At 41.4% G+C, this 20,470-nt stretch overlaps 1 protein-coding gene across 1 annotated transcript in view; it reads right to left on the reverse strand.

Moving 5' to 3' along the window:
• The window catches only part of slc25a12 (solute carrier family 25 member 12), an 84,916-nt gene extending 76,367 nt beyond the window's left edge, over positions 1-8,549 (reverse strand). The window contains exons 1-2 of the mRNA XM_052027390.1: positions 8,497-8,549; positions 7,733-7,786 (exon numbers count right to left, since the gene is read on the reverse strand). Of these exons, the coding sequence (XP_051883350.1) occupies positions 7,733-7,786; positions 8,497-8,508 (66 nt within the window). The 5' untranslated portion in view covers positions 8,509-8,549. The remainder of the gene's footprint in view (positions 1-7,732; positions 7,787-8,496) is intronic.
• Positions 8,550-20,470: the final 11,921 nt, after the last annotated feature.

The following is a 20,470-nucleotide window of genomic DNA, read 5'->3' on the forward strand; positions in this document are numbered from 1 at the left end:
CTGTCTCCAATAATCTTCTCCAGTAATTTGCCCACCACTGAAGTTAGACTCACTGGTCTGTAATTCCCAGGGTTATCCCTACTCCCTTTCTTAAACAAAGGAACAACATTTGCCACCCTCCAATCATCTGGCACTACTCCTGTGGCCAGTGAAGATGCAAAGCTCGTCGCCAAAGGCACAGCACTCTCTTCCCTTGCTTCCCGTAATAACCTTGAATATATCCTGTCCGGCCCCAGTGACTTCTCTATCCTAATGTTTCTCAATAGTTCCAGCACATCCTCTTTCCTCACGTTTGCATGCCCTAGCACATCAGTTTAATTTTTAGTACATACTGAACTGGGTTCAGCAACTTTTGTACAATGCTAAACTTGGACCAAGCATGCATGCCCTTCTAATAAGCAACAGATTTAGCCTTGTACTCCTCTAGAATGAAGCACAGCCAGCTAGCTAGAGTTACAATATCGTTAGATCAACTTAGGCAATATGCAAATAACTAAATACAGCTGAGCTCGTAAATCCTTCTCGAACCCATACAATTTAAATTGGCAACAAACGTGCCTGCTAACACAAGAGTAAAATAACAGTGGTGCCTCGACTAGAGCCACTGCCTCAGCACGAGAGACCTGGATTCAGTCCTGATCTGGGTGCTATCTCTGAAGACATACTGTAGGTTGGAAGATTAATTAGCCACTGTAAACTGCTCCTAGTGTGCAAGTAAGTGGAAGGAACTGGGGAAGTTGATGAAAATGTGGGGGAAATGAAAAAAATGGGATTAATGTAGGATTACTGTAAATGGCTGGTTGAGGGTTGGTGTGGACTCAGTGGGTCAAAGGGCCTGTTTCCGTGTTGTATCTCTCTGTGATTCTATGACAAATCAAGGCCATCTCACTGAATTTCAGCAGAACTTATCAACTCTTTTGATTTCACACGCTTCAGTAATTTCCAGCTATTAAAGTTTAACTGAAAATACAACTCACTGCTAACCCTGAAAACAAAAAATTAACTACTCTTAAGTAGTTATTTCCTGTGATATAATAGTGACTAAAAGCACTTTACTCGTTGTAAAACAATTGGGAAATTCCTGATGTCATGGGAGGTACAACATAAATGAAAAATATGTTCTTTTAATCATAGGAATTCATTTGTCAGAGGAAATATTTCTTGCAATATAAGACTACCTAATGTTCAGCAAAGAAATCACAATACATTTGTTACTAAGTAACCTATGTATGCTGTTAACGTCACAGTGTTATTCCTTCTGTAATCATTTTATAATCAAGGTCCCAAACATTTCATCTGCAAGTAAATAAACTATGAAGGGCTCCCTACAATGAAGTACAATGATGATTGACTAACAACACCAATTAGACATTCAGGTTCAGTCTTGCAAGATCACATTTGAGGGAACGCCAACGACTGTCATCTTAGGACACGGCCCTAGTTCCCCTACAACATTCCAAAAGAAGCACTGCAAGTGGAATTACTTGATCACATGTATTCCTTGCTTGACATCACATTATGGTTACAAAGGTGACTGACAACAAGGTGTCAGTCAAATTTTCTGAGTGGTGCAATTCAACCCCTAAATGATTGTTACCATGTTTCACAGTGGGGGGGGAAAGGAAGTTGCTTTTTAATTGTGATACACCACAAAAAAAAAGTGTTATGCAACTGAACTTCCTCAAATGGATATTGAAATGCTGGAGCATGGCACCAGAAAAACTGTGTTTACTTCCTTTCCACTGTTTCACAGACAGAGAGAGATACAGCATTGAAATAGGCCCTGCAGCCCATTACTACACAGCAACTATCAACCCTACATAAATCTCTTTTTTTTGCTCTCCTTACATTCTCATCAACCACCAGATAGTACCACTCACCTGAAAACTAGGGGCAATTTACAGTGGTCAATTAACCTACCAACCTGCATATCTTTGGGATGTTGAAAGAAATCAGTCCTCACAGAAAAATCCTACAGGGTCACTCGACAGACAGAACCCCAAGGTCACGAGTGAACCAAGGTATCTGCCACTGTGAGGCAGCAGCTCTACTATCTGTGCCACAATATAAAAACAAGGAAGAACCAGAGATGAACAAAGAATTCGTGAGAAGTTCAAGCAAGGAATCAAGGGATATGAATAGTGATGTCTTGAAACGTATCCATCTTACAACAGAGGAGGTGCTGGCGGTCTTAAAGAATATTAAAGTGGACAAATCCCTGGGGCCTAGCCAAGTGTATCTTCGGACCTTCTGGGAAGCTAGGGAAGAAATTGCAAGGGCCCTGGCAGAGACATTGGTATCTTCCTTTGCTTTGCTTGAGGTGCTGGAAGACTGGAGGGTGGCTAATGTCGTGCCTTTATTTAAGAAAGGCTGCAAAGACAAGCAGGGAACTACAGGCCAGTGAGCCTAACATCAGTGGAAGGAAAATTACTGGAGGGGATTCTGAGGACCAGCATCTACCAGCATTCATAGAACATAGATTATTTCAGCACAGTACAGGCCCTTCGGCCACGATGCTGTGCCGAATATCTATCTAACTTTTCCCTCCCACATAGCCCTCCATTCTTCTATCATTCAAGCGCCTAGCTAAGAGTCTCTTAAATGATGTATCTGCCTCCACCACCTCTGCCAGCAGTGCATTCTAGGCACCCACCACTCTCTGTGCAAAAAAAAACTTACCTCTGACACCCCCCCATACCTTCCTCCAATCACCTTAAAATTATGCCTCCTCACATTAGCCATTTTCGCCCTGGGAAAAAGTCTCCTACTGTCCTCTCAATCTATGTCTCTTATCACCTTGGACACCTCTATCAAGTCACCTCTCACCCTCCTTCACTCCAAAGAGAAAAGCCCCAGCTCGCTCAACCTATCCTCATAAGAAATGCTCTCCAAACCAGGCAGTATCCTGCCAAATCTCCTCTGCACCCTCTCTAAAGCTTCCACATCCTTCCTATAATGAGGCGACCAGAACTGAATATAATACTCCAACTGTGGTGTAACCAGAGTTTTATAGAGCTGCAACATTACCTGGCGGCTCTTGAACTCAATACCCTGAATAACGAAGGCCAGCGTACCATACGCCTTCTTAACAAGTGCGGCAACCTTGAGGGATCGATAGACACGGACCCCAAGATCCCTCTGTTCCTCCATACTGCTAAGAGTCCTGCCATTAACCTTGTATTCTGCCTTCAAATTCAATCTTCTGAAGTGCACCACTTCACATTTTTCTGGGATGAACTCCATCTGCCACTTCTCAGCCCAGCTTTGCATCCTATCAATGTCTGTTGTGACGTATGGCAACCTTCTACACTATCCACAACAACCACCAACCTTCGTGTCATCTGCAAACTTACTAACCCACCCTTCCACATCCGCATCCAAGTCATTTATAAAAACCACAAAGAGCAGGGGTCCCAGAATAGATCCCTGCAGAACACCACTGGTCACTGACCTCCAGGCAGAATACGCTCCATCTATGATCACCCTCTTTCTTCTATGGGTGAGCCGATTCTGAATCCACACAGCCAAGTTTCCCTGGATCCCATGCCTCTTGACTCTCTGAATGAGACTTCCATGAGGAACCTTATTAAACGCCTGACTAAAATCCACGTACACCACATCCACTGTTCTACCTTTATCAATGTGCTTTGTCACATCCTCAAAGAATTCAATCAGGCTCATGAGGCATGACCTGCCCCTCACAAAGCCATGCTGACTGTCCCTAATCAGCCTATGCTTCTCCAAGTGCCCATAAATCCTGTCTCTAAGAATCTTCTCCAGTAATTTGCCCACCACTGAAGTAAGATTCACTGGCCTGTCATTCCCAGGGTTATCCCTACTCCTTTTCTTAAACAAAGGAACAACATTTGACACCCTCCAATCATCTGGCACTACTCCTGTGGCCAGTGAGGACACAAAGATCATCGCCAAAGGTGCAGCAATCTCTTCCCTTGCTTCCTGTAATAACCTTGGATATATCCCATCTGGCCCCAGTGACTTATCCATCCTAATATTTCTCAAAAGTTCCAGCACATTCTCTTTCATGTCGACATGCCCTAGCATATCAGCCTGTGGTACTCCATCCTCACAAACATCAAGGTCTCTCTCGCAGGTGAATACTGAAGCAAAGTATTCATTAAGGACCTTCCCTACCTCTTCCGACTCCAGGCACATGTTTTCCTCCTATATCCCCGATCAGTCCTACCCTCACTCTAGACATCCTCCTATTCTTCACATATATGTAAAATGCCTTGGCGTTTTCCTTAATCCTACTCGCCAAGGCCTTCTCATGCCCCCTTCTGGCTCTCCAAATTCCACTCTTAAGCTCCCTCCTGGAGTTCTCAAGAGCCCTGTCTGACCCTCCTGGATACCTTGTAACTCTCAAGAGCACTGTCTGATCCTTGCTTTCTAAACCTTAAGCAAGCTTCCCAATAGAGTGATTCCCTTCCTGTTTCTGACTTCCACCCACTCTAACTCAGTAGACAATCCCTTCAGGACATCCTCCCTTTCTACAGCTGTGATACTGTCTCTGATCAGCAAAGCCGCTCCCCCATCTCTTTTACCTCTATCCCTATACCTTTTGAAACATCTAAACCCCAGAACATCCAGCAGCCATACCTGTAATGGCCAACACGTCACACTTGTTCATCACCCTTGTTCCTGATACTTCTCGCATTAAAATAGACACACTTCAGCCCATGCAACTGACTGCAATTTTGCCCTTTCAACTGCCTAATCTTCCTCACAGTCTTTCTACCCACTGCATTTACTTGTACACTAAATACACCAACCTCTGACCTATCACTCAGGTTCCCATCCCCCTGCTGAACTTATTTAAACCCTTACCAACAGCTCTAGCAAACCTGCTGGCAAGAATATTGGTCCCCCTCCAGTTCAGATGGAACCCATCCCTTTTGTACAGGTCATACCTTCCCCAGAAGAGATCCCAATAATCCATAAATCTGAAACCGTCCCTTGCACCAACTTCTCAACCACGCATTCATCTGCCGTATCAACCTTTTCTAACCCTCACTGGCACGTGGCACAGGCAGCAATCCAGAAATTACTACCTTTGAGGTCCTGCTTTTCAGCTTCCTACCTAGCTCCCTATATTCCCTTTTCAGGACTTCATGTATTTTCCTACCTATGGAAAAGAAAGGATTGATTAGGGATAGCTAGCATGGCTTTGTGCATTGAAAATCATGTCTCATAGATCTGAATGAGTTTTTTTTGAAGAGGCGATAAAGGGGATTGACGAGGGCTGGACAGCAGACATGGTCTACATGGACTTTACCAAGGCTTTTGACAAGGTCCCATATGGTAGGCTGGTCTGGAAGGTTAGATGACTTGGAATCCAGGGTGAGCTTGCTAAATGGATACAAATTTGGCTTTGTCCAAGGAGTCAGAGGGTGGTAGTGGAGAGTTCTTTTTCAGATTGGAGGCCTGTGACCAGTGGTGTGCCACAGGGATCGGTGCTGAGTCCACCGTTGCTTGTCATCTATATTAACAAATTGGATGACAACGTTGTTAACATGGTAAGTTTGCGGACAACACCAAAATTGATGGTGTAGTGTACAGTAATAGAGGGTTATCTAAGCTTGACAAACTTGGGAAGTGGGCCAGAGAATTGCAAATGGAATTTAACTTGGACAAGTGTGAACTGTTGCACTTTAGTAAGTTAATCCAGGGCAAGACTTGCACAGTAAATGACAGGGCCCTGAAAAATGTTGTAGAACAGAGGGACCTAGTTCCCTGAAAGTGGAGGCACAGACAGACAGGGTGGTGAAGAAGGTGTTTGGATTGCTTGCCTTCATCGGTCAGGACATTAAGTACAAGAGTTGGGACGCCATGTTACAGCTGTACAAGACATTGGTGAGACTGCACTTGGAATACTGTGTGTGGCTTCGGTTGCCTGGGCGTGGGAAGGATGTCATTAAGCTGGAAAGAGTGCAGGAAAGATTCACAAGGATGTTACTAAGACTGGAGGGTTTGAGCTATAAGTGGCGACTGGATAGATTGGGACCTTTTCCCCTGGAGCACTGGAGGCTGAGGGGTGACCTTATGGAGGTTCATAAAATCAAGAGGGGCAAAGATAAGGTGAATGGTCACACTTCTTTTCCCCAGGGTAGGGGAGGGCACAGGTTTAAAGAAAGATTTAAAAAGGACATGAGGGGCAACTTTTTCCACACAGAGGGAGTTGTGTACATGGAACAAGCTACTAGAGAAAGTGATAGAAGCGGGTACAATTACAATGTTAAAAAGACATTTAGACAGGTATATGGATAGGAAAGGTTTAGTGGGATATGGGCCAAACGCAGGAAAATGGAACTAGTTCAAGTAGACAACTTGGTCCGCATGAATAATTGGACCAAAGGGCCTTTCTGCATACTATATAACTCCATGACCTATGGATAACACAACTAACTTGAAAATTCATGAGAAGGTAAGAAAATTTAAATGCAAAATATAGAACGCTTCACAACTTTCCATGAAATCCTTGTGCAGGGGCCTTCCCGGTATCATTTGAGTATGTGTACCACCTAAAGGAGCACAATATGTGCTGCCTTTTCATTCACTAGTGCTGTAAAATTTAGTTTATAGTCAGGGTCTGTACTTCAATATCCATCTGAGAGAAAATGAAAGTCTCACTGTATCTCATTCCTGCAAAAGAAGATTGGCTCTCTGCAAACACTTATATTATTCAGCCAGGCACAGATAGGATATATACTAAGAGACTTTTTTGCCAGGCAGGTTTAAGGTGAGGGGAGAAATTTAAAGAAGATCTGAGTGGTAAGGTTTTCATACAGAGGGTAAACATTGATAAGCCACAAAAGGAGGCAATGGAAACAGGATCTCATTTTTAAAGTTTTGTCTGTTTCTAATTTAACAAGGTGAATCCACAGCTATAAAATCAAGTGGAATACTAGAACAAATGGCAAACTGCCAACTTAAGATTCAGGTCAAAGTGAACTTGTTCATACCAAGAGACCTGGTAGAGTCATCTGAAAACGTCAGTACAACTAAAACCCTCTATAGTGTTACGACTGTTAAACATCATGCTTCCTTGGGTGTGAAGGTTACAAAAGAAAATGACCTTTCTTCCAGAAGATAAACCAGCAATCTGCTTTATATTCCAATCATCTAAGCCTTCAACAATGAAATCATTTTAGCTGAGTACAGGATTAGAAAAAAATATTTTTTTCTGGTAGGGACTGAAGAGGAAGGAAAATTCCCAGAAACTACTTTCTACATTCCAACTTTAGAAAGAATTAGTTCCATGTAACAGAATATTAAAGGTTAAAGACTGTGACATTCAAATTAAATAATCCCTTTGCTAGAAGCCAACTTCTAAAACAGACCAAATTCAAATCTCAAACACTGATCAAATATTGTATTCTGATGTGCATTATAAAATAGTTCATTACTTTCAACACCACAAACATAAAGGTAATATCGTACCAATGCACAGTGACGTAACCTACAATGATCAATAAGATAGTTGAACTAGTTCACTTTATCTAATTCACAAATCTAGATCACAGAACTAGCATAAGTATGATAAAAAAAACTGAACCACTATAATGCAACTTTAAAGTATAGTATTTCAGACTAAAGGAGAATTATCATTTTCCCCAAGGGTGAAATCAACATTACACATCAGCAGCTTAAAATATAGAGTATTATTATAAATATATAGAGTTTATTAAACAAGCTTCAAAAATACTTCAATTACCTTCAAAAATACTGCCTTTAATTCGCTGGCCTCTGCCCTTTTTGTTGACTGCACCTGAAAAAAAATTGGTGTCATTGTCAATAAGGATTTATCTTGAACGATCAAACAAACTAATTAAAAAGATAAATTCAATTGTACTCCATTTCACAATATTTAATTGGAGTTCCTCACTATCCATGTACAACAGATTGCCTTCAAACTAGTTATCTATTGCCCATTATTTGTAACTAATAACTCAAGCTTGAAATATATTTCCTTTTAACAAAAGGATTCGCGAATGATCCTTCATCAAAACCTATTCTTTTCAAAATTACACGCCTACTTTCAAATACTCTATTCTTATTTAAGAAACTGGGGTTTGATTTTCCCTCCGACAGACATTTCGCTCTTTCGACTCGGGACCATAAATGAAGCATTTTAAGAACTGCATTGTAACAGTTCGTTGCTGCGAGAAGATAACGAAATCTCAAAATCAAAACTTGCAATATTAAGACTTTGCATTCAGATTTAAGCAACACTAATAATTTCCTTTATTTTAAAATTATTTTAAAGGTAATTCAAGGCCAGGCAGGCGCAAGGCCTGGAAACGATAATCACCAACATGCTAAAAGAAAACAAGATTAGCATTCACTTTTCATTTTTAAAAAATCTTATACAAGGATTTACAATGCAGTCAATTTCATTAGTGTAGAAAATCAACCCGCAAATTATTCAGTTCCAACTATTCTAAACCCTAATATTATAGTTGTTCTCAGTTGTGTCACCTTGACCGCCATGCTGCAGCTCTGATGTCACGAGAAGCTGTGATGCAAGCGCGCGAGCGTCAGCGGGGTCAGGGGTCGAGCTATCGCTCGGGAGACGGCGTGAGCAGTGCTGGGCCCTCGGGCGGTGTAACTCGGCCCCTCGTCTCTTGCACTGGGTGTGCTCCGGGCGGCACCGTCTGCTGGCTCTGACCTGAGGGCTGCGGGAAATCACAAAGGAGCTTCGGGCTGAGCCGATTTCGTATGTTTGACTCGATGCCCATTGAGGAAATTCCCTCTTGGTCTGCATCTCGCACATTCGTGTGAATTTCTTGTTTGCGGTCTGTTGTTCCACTGGCGTTATAGGATTTCATTTCTTATATTAAAAGCGGAACGCAGTTGTGCAAATAAAAATATATTGGATACAATTTATATATTACATTTTGCTTAAGGTTTACATAAAGTGAAATGTTTCTGGGAAGTAAGGAGTAGTTAAGTATTAATGAAAAGTAAATGGACTGATTTATTACTTGACGAATTGGCGGATGATGGAAACAAGTCAGAAGGAGTATACTGACGACAGTGTAACTCCTATATCTTCTGTCTACAAGTATTTAGAAATCCTGATGGTCCGGCATCTGGCTCACCAGGTGAAGTTTGCCGCGTACCTTTTCAACTCACTGGGGCCCCAGTTCTCGTGCTCCCTTTGAACTTACCACTGGAAAATTTATTATACCACTGTGTAACGTCCTTTTTTAAAAAGTGAATAAAAATTGTGTTGGGAAATAACATCCATTGGTCCCAAATATTTTCCAGACCAAAGTCCTGAGGGTGTTGGATTATCAGAGTTTTACTGTAAATGGATTAAATTTACAGATCTGGTTCTGTGGAGAACAAATTCCCATGAATAAGTTGGCTGAATGGCCTGCTTCTGTGCTGTCCATCTTTTTCTAAAGTAATGCTATTTTTAATAATGTTCATACCTGGATGTAAAGATGCACATGAAAGTGAAAAGGTAATTTGAATATTAACTAGTAATTTATCAATAAGGTGCTCAACCAGATTTGAAAACAAAGCCAATTGAAACACTCATGAACTCTGATAAAGTAATTAGTAGGTGGGTGATCTGAATGTTATACAATGAAGAAAGTGCATTGAAAGTCATTTGTAGTGAGGAAGTCATTTGTGCCTTTTGCTGTTTGGATTGGGGGTGCAGAATGGAGGTAGAGGCTTGACAGGATGATACCATTTGGGTGTTTTGCACATTGAGCCCCAATTCTCTTTAACATGGCATGCATTGGGTAGTAATAACCAGAGGGCAGAGGGAGAAGGGGAATGTAAGAAAGAGGTTGGTGGTCTTGATGGAGGGTAGGGGCTGGGGAAGGACACTAAGGAATAGGTCCAAGGCTAAGAGCGCCAATATTCTATGACCATCTGTATTTGTGAATGTGAGTAGAGTATATGTGAGTGTTTGTGCCCATTATATGAATGTGTTCAGTCCATGCAACAAAACATGGTGTCCAATCATCATACTCTGTTGAGTCCATGTGCAGCCGCCACCCCATGTTTAGAAACAAAAACATGAACAGGCAATTTTCATTCATCAAAATGATTCTAGGGACTTAGAATTTCACTACACTGATGGATAGCCCTAACAGTTACGGAACTGAATGTCACACCACCATCATAGCCCAGAACTTAAACACTTTAATGTTGACATTGTTGCCTGGGTGAGGTACAACGAGTGGGAGAATGCCAACTTCAGTAAGGCCTATGAAAAGGTCTCACATGGAAGGCTGGTCCAAAAGGTTACAGTCCATGGGATCCAAGACAAGTTGGCAACTTGGATCCAAAGTTGGCATGGTAATAAGAGACATCCCCACAAGGAGGCTAGGCTGTTACGTTTTGCCAAGAAGACTTTGAAAACATCCTTGGAGCAATTTTTCTTTCCTCCTGGTGATCTTTTGCCTGAAAGGACCTTGGAGTAGAGTACCTGCTTTAGGAGTTTGGTGTTAGGGACCTAAACAATGTGGTCTGCTCACTGGAATTGGCCCTGTATAGCTGGAGCCTCAACATAGTAGCAGGTATTGCTTCATCAATTTTGCCAATGCATTTACATCATTGATCATGCCTTTCCAGGTGAGGTATTCCAAAATTCAACATTCACATCTCAATCTGAAATGTAGAGATAATTTTTGAACTAGTCATTGCATATTTTTCAGGTTGCATTGTCAAAGTTTTAGTAACGTGACCCAAAAATAATATGTAATATTTTAAATACATAAATACATTGGCTTAATGCATTGACCAAAGATGAGGTGCCAGATGACTGGAAGATCAAATGTGGTACCTTTATTCAAGAAGATCAGCCATGATAAGCCAGGTAATTAAAGGCCAGTGAGTCTAACATCAGTGGTAGGAAAATTATTGGAAAAAGCCCTGAGGATCAAGATTAATCTACACATGGAAAGGCAGGGATTGATCAGGGATGGTCAACATGGAGATCCTGCCTGACTAATGAATTTGTTGAAGAGCTAACTAAATATATTGATGAGGGCAATGCGATTAATGTGGTTTATATGGAACGTAGTAAAGCCCTAGACGAAGTCCCACATAGAAGGCTGGTCCAAAATTGCCTTGGTTATAAAAGCCAGAGTTAAAAATGGCAACAAACAATTTGCATTCGGCACTGATAAGGTGCAGGTGATAAGGTGCCAAATACCAGTCGATCAGATTAGGCTCACCAGGTAAATTGAGTTTGACACCACTGATCTAGTTTAAGTTTTCAATTTTTAAGTTGAATTGGGATTTACTTCTATAAAGCAAGTAACTCCAAATAATTTTTTTGGGGATTGAATATTACTATGATAATGGGAGCATAATAAATGGAGTTTTTCAATGGTTACGTTTTCAGTACAGGAAATAGCTGCCAGTGTGTATGTAAGTATGTGCTATTTGCTACTTTCTGTGATTATGAAAGTGAATAGACTGTTGAATTTCAAAATAATTGACAACAAATATACCATAGACATTAAGTCCACATGGATGTAAAAATACAATATGAAGCATCATAGCTCATCTGTTTTTGACTGAACAAAATACAGGCATGTATGCAAAGCTAAACTTTTTTTAGCTGCTTGGGAATAATTCATAATGTAATTTATATCAGAGCTTATGATAACAATGAATAGTGTTAGACTCAAGATTGAGAGCTTTATTATAAATGAGAGGAATAAAAGGGCCCAACAATAAAACACAATCTCAAAGTCACTCTCCACCATATATAATTTCTTATAATGGATACTCTATTCTCACTGAAATTATCATGGTGCTCATGGCAGTTAAATCCAGTACTGCATTGATGTTGAATGAAGATTGTGACAAGCTGTTACAATAGACAAAGGAAAATGCTAACATACTGAAAAGATTTACTGAAGGTGATGAATGACATCTACTTCCTAATGTGGCAGCAGAGAATCTCTACTGATTGGATTCATCACTCTAACAATTTGGATATCTTATATAATTTCAATCAATCAGTTTTTGTGTGTTAATCATTTATATTTTTGGATACCTCAACTTGAGGGATGTCAATGCAGCCAATGGAATATTTGTCAATTCCCCCTGTCCTAAATTCAGCAGCACAACTTTCTTACCACCTCTAGTGTACAAAATATCGCCAAACCAAATTATTAAATAATTAGAATATGAGAAACAGAATGCTGAGTTGAAAGAAAAATTTGATCATTTGGGGATGATTATATTTAGCTGATCGCCCTTCAAACTGAGTGGATTGCTAGGCCACTTCAGAGAGCAGTTAATAGTCAATACTTTTGCTGTGGGTGTGGAGTTGTATATAGACCACATCTAGTATGGGTGCACATTTCCTTCCCTGAACGTGATGTTTTTTCCCCAGGGGTACTTTTACATCAATGCAGGTGTTTCATGCTCATGATTTCTGAGTCTATAGTTATGGAGCACATTTTTGGAATCATAATTTGAAATAAAAGTACAATACACATTTTAAATGAGAACAGCCAGCTTAGAATCGATAAAACAAATTTATATTTAATGAATTTAATAGTTTTCAGTATCAATAATGATAAGGTGCCTCAAGAGGCTTAGTAAAAGAAAATCAGGTATTTAAAAGAAAATGTAGCAATATGGATAACATTTTCTGATAGATAAAAACAAATATTTCAGAATAAATAGTCAAATTGGAGAAATGGAAGTGGTGTCTCTTTGGTCAATGCTGTTGCACTTTTATTGTTAATTTATATCAATGATTTGGAGTTGGGCATAGAGAGTATAATTTTGAGAGAGGAATTTGATTAAAATAGTTGAACTGTAAACGAGACTACAGATGTTGGAATACAGAGCAACAAACAATCTGCTGGGAGATTTCAGGGAGATCTTAATCTTAAAATTATATGGAGATCTTGATCAGCTAGCTAACTGGGCTGAGGAGTGGCAAATGGCTTTCAATTCTGATAAGTGTGAAGTGTTGAATTGTGGGAAGTCAAACCAGGTTAGCACTTGAACAGTGAGTGGTCAGGCTGGGGAGTGTTGCAGAACAAAGGAACCTAGGAGTCCATAGTCCGCTGAAAGCGGTGACACAGGTAGACAGGGTGGTGAAGAAGGTCTTTGGCATGTTGGCCTCCATCAGTCAGGGCAATGAATACAGGAGTTGGGATGTTATGTTGCAGTTGTACAAGACATTGGTGAGACTGCACTTGGAGTATTATGTACAGTTTTGGTTGCCCTGTTGTGGGAAATACATAATTAAACTGAAAAGAGTGCAGAGAAGATCTACAAGAATACTGCCAGGACTCGAGGGCTTGAGTTATAGAGAGAGGTTGGGCAGGCTAAGTCTTCATGCCTTGGAACGTGGGAGATTGAGGGGTGGCCTTATAGAGGCATATAAAATCATGAGGGATATAGATAAAGTGAATACACATAGTCTTTTACCCCGGAAGGGGAACTAACAACTAGAGGGCAGAGGTTTAAGGTTGAGCGGTAAAAGATTTAAAAGGGACCTGAGGGGCAAGTTCTTCACACAGAGGGTGGTGCATATATGGATTGGGCTGCCAGAATAAGTGGTTGAGGCAGGTACAATAACAACATTTAAAAGATATTTGGATGTACATAGATCGGAGGGGTTTAGAGGGATATTGGCCAAATATGGGTAAATGAGACTAGCTGGGTGGGCACCATGGTTGGCGTGGACGAGTTGGGCCAAAGGCCTGTTTCCATGCTGTATTACTCTATGACTTACCTGTTGTCACGTTGCTAAATGGTATTGCCTAAATGTACTATATTTAAATGCACATAGCATTAGAAATTAAGTGGATGACCTAGTGGCACAGCTACAGATTAAAAAATATGACATTGAAGCAATCACCGAGTCATGGCTTAATGACAGATGTGATTGGGAACTGAATGTCCAGGAGCACACAGTGTATAGGAAGGATAGGCGGGTAGGCAGGGGGGGTGGTGTGGCCCTGATTGTTAGTAATGATATAAGATCAATAGAAAGGAAGGACATTGGGTCAGAAGAGGTGGAATCCTTATGGGTGGAGCTAAGAAATAGCAAGAGTAAAAGGACAATAATAGCAGTTATATATTGGCCCCCTAATAGCAGCCGGGATGTGGACTATAAGTTACAGTTAGAAATAGAATAAGCATGTCAGAGGAACAACGTTAAGGTAATTATGGGGGATTTTAACATGAAGGTGGATTGGGAAAGCCAGCAAGGCAGTGGATCTCAGGAGAGCGAGTTTGTGGAATGTCTACGAGAATGGCTTTTTGGAGCAACTTGTTGATGAGCCCACCAGGGGATTGGCTGTTTTGGATTGGGTGCTGTGTAACGAACCAGAGGTGATTAGGGAACTAAAGGTAAAGGAACCATTAGGAACTAGTGATCACAATATGATTGAGTTCAGTTTCAAATTTGAAAAGGAGAAGCTGATATCAGGTGTATCAATATTTCAGTGGAACAAAGGAAATTACAGTGGCATGAGAGAGGAACTGGCCCAAATTGATTGGAAAAGTAAGCTAGTTGGAAGATGGCAGAGCAGAAATGGATAGAATTTTTACAAGAAATAAGGAAAATGCAGGATAGATATATTCCAAGTAAAAAGGTTTTGAGTGGAAAAAAGGCACAAATGTGGATAACGAGAGAGGTTAAGGCTAAAATAAGAGCAAAAGGGAGGGCATACAAGGAAACAAAAATTAGTGGGAAACCAGAAGACTGGGAAACTTTTAAAAACCTACAGAAAGAAACTAAGAAGGTCATTAGGAAAGAAAAGATGAATTATGAAAGGAAGTTGGCAGATAACATTCAAAAGGATACTAAGAGTTTTTTTAATTTTTATTTACAGCGTGGTAACAGGCCCTTCCAGCCCAACGAGTCCGTGCCGCTCATTTTAAACCCAAATTAACCTACCTGTACGTCTTTGGAATGTGGGAGGAAACCGGAGCACCCGGAGGAAACCCACGCAGACACGGGAGAACGTGCAAACTCCTTACAGACAGCAACGGGAATCGAACCCTGATCACTGGCGCTGTAATAGCGTCGCGCTACCGCTATGCTACAGTGCTGCCAATATATGAAGAGTAAAAGAGAGACACGGGTTGATTTTAGGACCAATTGAAAACGGTGCAGGAGAGATTATAATGGATGATAAAGAGATGGCAGAAGAACTAAATGAGTATTTTGCATCAGTCTCACTGTGGAGGACATCAGCAATATAACCGGATGGTCAGGGGTCTCAGGGAATAGAACTGAGTTCAGTTAAGATTACTAGAGAGAAGGTGCTAAGGAAGCTAAATGGACTAAAGACAGATAAGTCTCCGGGACCGGATGAGGTGCACCCCTGGGTTCTGAAGGAGGTGGCTTTAGAGATTGCGGAGGCATTGGTGATAATTTTCCAGGAATCAATAGACTCCGACATGGTTCCGGAGGACCGGAGGGTCACAAATGTAGTTCCACTGTATAAGAAAGGTGGGAGGCAGCATAAAGGAAATTACAGACTTGTTAGTCTGACATCGGTGATGGGAAAGATATTGGAATCGATCCTCAAGGATGAGGTTATTGGAATACCTAGAGGTGCAAGGCAAGGTAGGTCCAAGCCAGCATGATTTTGTGAAGGGAAGATCCTGCCTGACCAATCTATTGGAGTTTTTTGAGGAAATCTCGAGTAGGGTGGATAAGGGAGAGGCTGTGGATGTTGTGTATTTAGACTTTCAAAAGACCTTTGACAAGGTGCCGCACAAGAGGCTGATTAATAAGATGAGAGCTAATGGAATTACAGGTAGGATATTAGAACAGGTGGAGCATTGGCTGGTTGGCAGAAAGCAAAGGGTGGGAATAAAAGGATCCTGTTCTGGTTGGCTGCCGGTTACTAGTGGTGTTCCGCAGGAGTCAGTGTTGGGGCTGTTTCTTTTTACTTTGTACATTAATGATTTGGGTGATGGAATAAATAGTTTTGTGGCTAAGTTTGCAGACGACACCAAGATAGGTGGAGGAGTAGGGAGTATTGAAGAAACAGGAAGGTTGCAGAGAGACTTAGATAGTTTAGGAGAATGGGCAAAGAAATGGCAGATGAGATTCAATGTTGAGAAATGTGCCGTTGTACACTTTGGAAAAAGAAATAAACGGGCAGATTATTATCTAGATGGGGAGAAAATTCAATGTACAGAAGTACAAAGGGACTTGGGGGTACTCGTGCAGGATACCCTAAAGGTTAACCACCAGGTCGGATTTGCGGTAAAGAAAGCGAATGCTATGTTGGCATTCATTTCGAGAGGTATAGTGTATAAAAGTAGGGAGGTGTTGATGAGGCTCTATGGAACATTGATGAGGCCTCATTTGGAATACTGTGTGCAGTTTTGGGCCTCATATCTTAGGGAGGATGTACTGATGTTGGAGAGGGTTCAGAGGAGATTTACGAGGATGATTCCCGGAATGAAAGGGCTTACATACGATGAGCGTTTGTCAGCTCTTGGACTGTACTCACTGGTGTACAGAAGAATGAGAGGGGACCTCATAGAAACATTTAGAATGTTGAAAGGACTGGACAGAGTAGATGTGGCTAGGCTGTTTCCCCTGGTGAGTGAATCCAGGACTGGAGGGCACAATCTCAGAATTAGAGGGTACTGGTTTAAAACAGAAATGAGGAGAAATTTCTTTAGCCAGAGGGTAGTGAAATTATGGGATTCTTTGCCACGTACAGCTGTGGAGGCCCAATCATTGGGGGCATTTAAGGAGGAGATAGATAGGTATCTAATTTGTCAAGTTATCAAGGGATATGGGGAAGGCCGGAAATTGGGGCTAGATTGGAATAGTTTTAGTGTAGCTCATGGAGAAGACTCGATGGGCCGAATGGCCTACTTCTGCTCCTTTGTCTTGTGATCATTTAATTTTGAAATCACTAACGTGGATTACAGTAAATTGATCATGTGAGGGTTAAAAAGTACAGCTTTCACTTAAATGAGAACTGAAGGCAGTTGACTAGAATAAGCATAGGGTAGATCAAATCATCTCTTAAAACACATTTTCCCTTAAATGGAATGTGCAATATTTTGATTTCACTCCAAACATCTTTTTGACTTATCAAGAAAAGTGGAATATCGTGTACTATATTTCTATTATTGATAAGAGATTTCTTGAAGATATCTGCAAAAATCACTTGCAGTTACAAGAAATAATCATCTAACAGGAATTCATTATGGAAAACCAAACTTACTGCAAATTTATCTCAAATTGGGATCATTGCTCTCATTACTAATTTAGAGCATCCTTAAAATCACTCAGGGAATCTCCTTAAAGTTTTAACAAACAAGCATGATTTTGTTCATGTCATCAATAACATTATGTAAAATGTTTTGCTATTAATTTATTTTAAATGATATTATTTACTATGATGAAAAATCTTAACTTTATTTCTCCATATAGATCATTTTAAACTTTCATCTACAATATCAAGAGGTTTTATAGCAATATAAAGAGTAAAAGGGGGGCTAGGGAGAGAGTAGGTCCCTTTAGAGGCCGCCTATGTCTTGAGCCGCAGGAGATGGGCGCAATTTTTAATGAATATTTCTCCTCGGTGTTTACTGAGGAGAAAATCATGGTTGCTTAAGAGATAAGGGAAACTAGTAGAGATGTTTTGGAGGAAATTTATATTACCAGGGAGGAGGTATTTGCAGCCTTACAGCGCACTAAGATGGATAAATCCCCACGGCCCGACCAAGTGCATCCTCAGACTTTGTGGGAGGCTGGAGAAGAAATTGTGGAGGCCCTTGCGGAGATATTTGCATCATCGTTAGCCACTGGTGAAGTTACCGAAGACTGGAAGGTGGCTAATGTTGTTCCGTTGTTTAGGAAGGGTAGCAAGGATGAGCCAGGGAACTACAGGCTGGTTAGCCTGATGTTAGTAGTGGGGACGTTACTGGAGGGAATTCTGAGGGACAGGATCTACCAGCATTTGGATAGACAGAGTCTGATCCTTGACTTCCTTACTGGGAGATCACCGCCAGTGCAGATAGGTAATAACATCTCCTTGCTGACTATCAACACAGGTGCACTTCAATTATGTGTACTTAGCCCACTGCTCTACTCTTTCGACACTCATGACTTTGTGGCTAAGCACAGCTCAAACACCATCTATAAATTTGCTGATGACATCACTGTTGTTAGTAGAATCTCAGATGGCAATGAGGAGGTTTACAGGAGCGAGATAGATTGGTTGGTTGAGTGGTGACACAGCAACAACCTCACACTTGACATCAGCAAAACCAAAGAACTGATTGTGGACTTCAGGAAGGGGAAGTCGGGAGAACACACACCAGTCCTCATTGAGGGGTCAGTGGTGGAAAGGGTGAGCAGCTTCAAGTTCCCCAGCATCAACATCTCAGAGGATCTGTCCTGGGCCCAACACATTGATGCAATCACAAAGAAGGCCTGCCAGCAGCTCTATTAGGAGTTTGAGGAGATTTGCTATGTCACCAAAGACTTACAAATTTCTATAGATGTACAGTGGAGAGTATTCTGACTGGTTGCATCACAGTCTGGTACAGATCCTCCAATGCACAGGATCACGAGAGGCTGCAGAGGGTTATAGACTCAGCCAACTCCTCGCCATCGAGGACATCTTCAACAGGCAGCGCCTCAGGAAGGCGGCATCCATCGTTAAGGACCTTCACCATCCGGGACATGCCCTCCTCGTTACTACCATCAAGGAGGAGGTATAGGAGCCTGAAGACCCATTCTCAATGATTTAGGAACAGCTTATTCCCCTCCACCATCAGATTTCTGAACAGTCCATGAACCCATGAACTCTACCTTGTTATTCCTTTTTTTTGCACCAGTTATTTATTTTTGTAATTTATAGATTTTTATGTCCTTGCACTGTACTGCTGCCGCAAAGCAACAAATTTCACGTCATATGTCAGTGATAATAAATCTGAATCTGAATCTAATTAGGAGTCAGCATGGCTTTGTTCATGGAAAGTCATGCTTGACGAACCTTTTAGAGTTTTTTGAAGAGGTAACCAAAAAGGTAGATGAGAGTAGGGCACTGGATGTTGCCTATTTGGACTTTAGCAAGGCCTTTGCCAAGGTCCCACATGGTGGACTGGTCTGGAAGGTTGGGTCCCATTAAATCCAGGGAGAGCTAGTTAGGTGGATTCAAAATTGGCTTGGAGGTAGGAAGCAGAAGGTGATGGTTGAAGGCTGTTTTTCGGAATGGAGGCTGGTGACTAGCGGTATGCCACGGGGGTCGGTATTGGGACCCTTGTTATTTGTTATTTATATAAATTATATGGTTGCGAATGCACAAGGCTTGATCAGTAAGTTTGCAGATGACACGAAATTAGGAGGTGCTGATAGTGAAGAAGGTTATCATAGATTACAGGGTATCTTGATCAGTTAGGGAAGTGGGCCGAGGAGTGGCAAACGGATTTCAATACAGATAAGTTTGAGGTGATGCATTTTGGAAAGTCAAACAGCGTAGAACTTATACTATGAATGTTAGAACACTAGGAAGTTTAATGGAACAGAGGGACCTAGGAGTACAAGTGCATAGTTTGTTGAAAGTGGTGTCACAGGTAGGCAGTGTGGTGAAAAAGGGATTTAGCACGCTGGCCTTCATCAGCAAGGGCACTGAGTATAGGAGCGGGGACATTATGTTGCAGTTGTATCAGTCATTGGTGAGGTCATGCTCGGAGTACTGTGTACAGTTTTGGTCACCCTGTTATAGGAAATATGTGGTTAAAATGAAAAGAGTGCAGAAAAGATTTACGAGGATGTTGCCAGGACTAGAGGGCCTGAGTTACAGGGAGAGATTGGCCAGGCTAGGTCTTTATTCCTTAGAATGTAGGAGAATGAGGGGCAACCTTATAGAAATGTTTAAAATCATCAGAGGAATAGATAAGGTGGATAGTAACAGCCTATTCCCCAGGGTAGGGGTGTTCAAAACTAGGGGGCATAGATTTAGAGTGAGAGGGGAAAGATTTAAAAGAGATCTAAGAGGTAACTTTCTCACACAGAGGGTGGTGAGTATATTGAATGAGCTGCCAGAGGAAGTGGTTGAGGCAGGTACATTAGTATCATTTAAGAAGCACTTGGATAGATAATGGAAGGGCGGGGCTTAGAGGGATATGGGCCGATTGCAGGAAATTGGGACGAGTTGGCTGGGCACCGTAGTCAGCATGGACTCGTTGGGCCCAAGGGCCTGAATCCATGCTGTATTGCTCTATGACTCTATGACCTGAGAATGTATCTACTTCTAGATGTTGACTGAACTTAGCCTGGATGCTCTTAACCAACCAACAAGGGATGAGAAACTGCAATTATAAGAATTAAAAATATTTCTCACTATTTGCTGTGAAGATTGAGAAGTCAATAGTATAAATAAAACTGGTGCTATCTATAACTGTACAAATTGCCATTGCATTAGAATTAGGAGCAGGAGTAGGCCATTCGACCTTTTGAACCTTC

This window comes from Pristis pectinata, chromosome 1, assembly GCF_009764475.1.
Source record: "Pristis pectinata isolate sPriPec2 chromosome 1, sPriPec2.1.pri, whole genome shotgun sequence".
NCBI lineage: Eukaryota > Metazoa > Chordata > Chondrichthyes > Rhinopristiformes > Pristidae > Pristis > Pristis pectinata.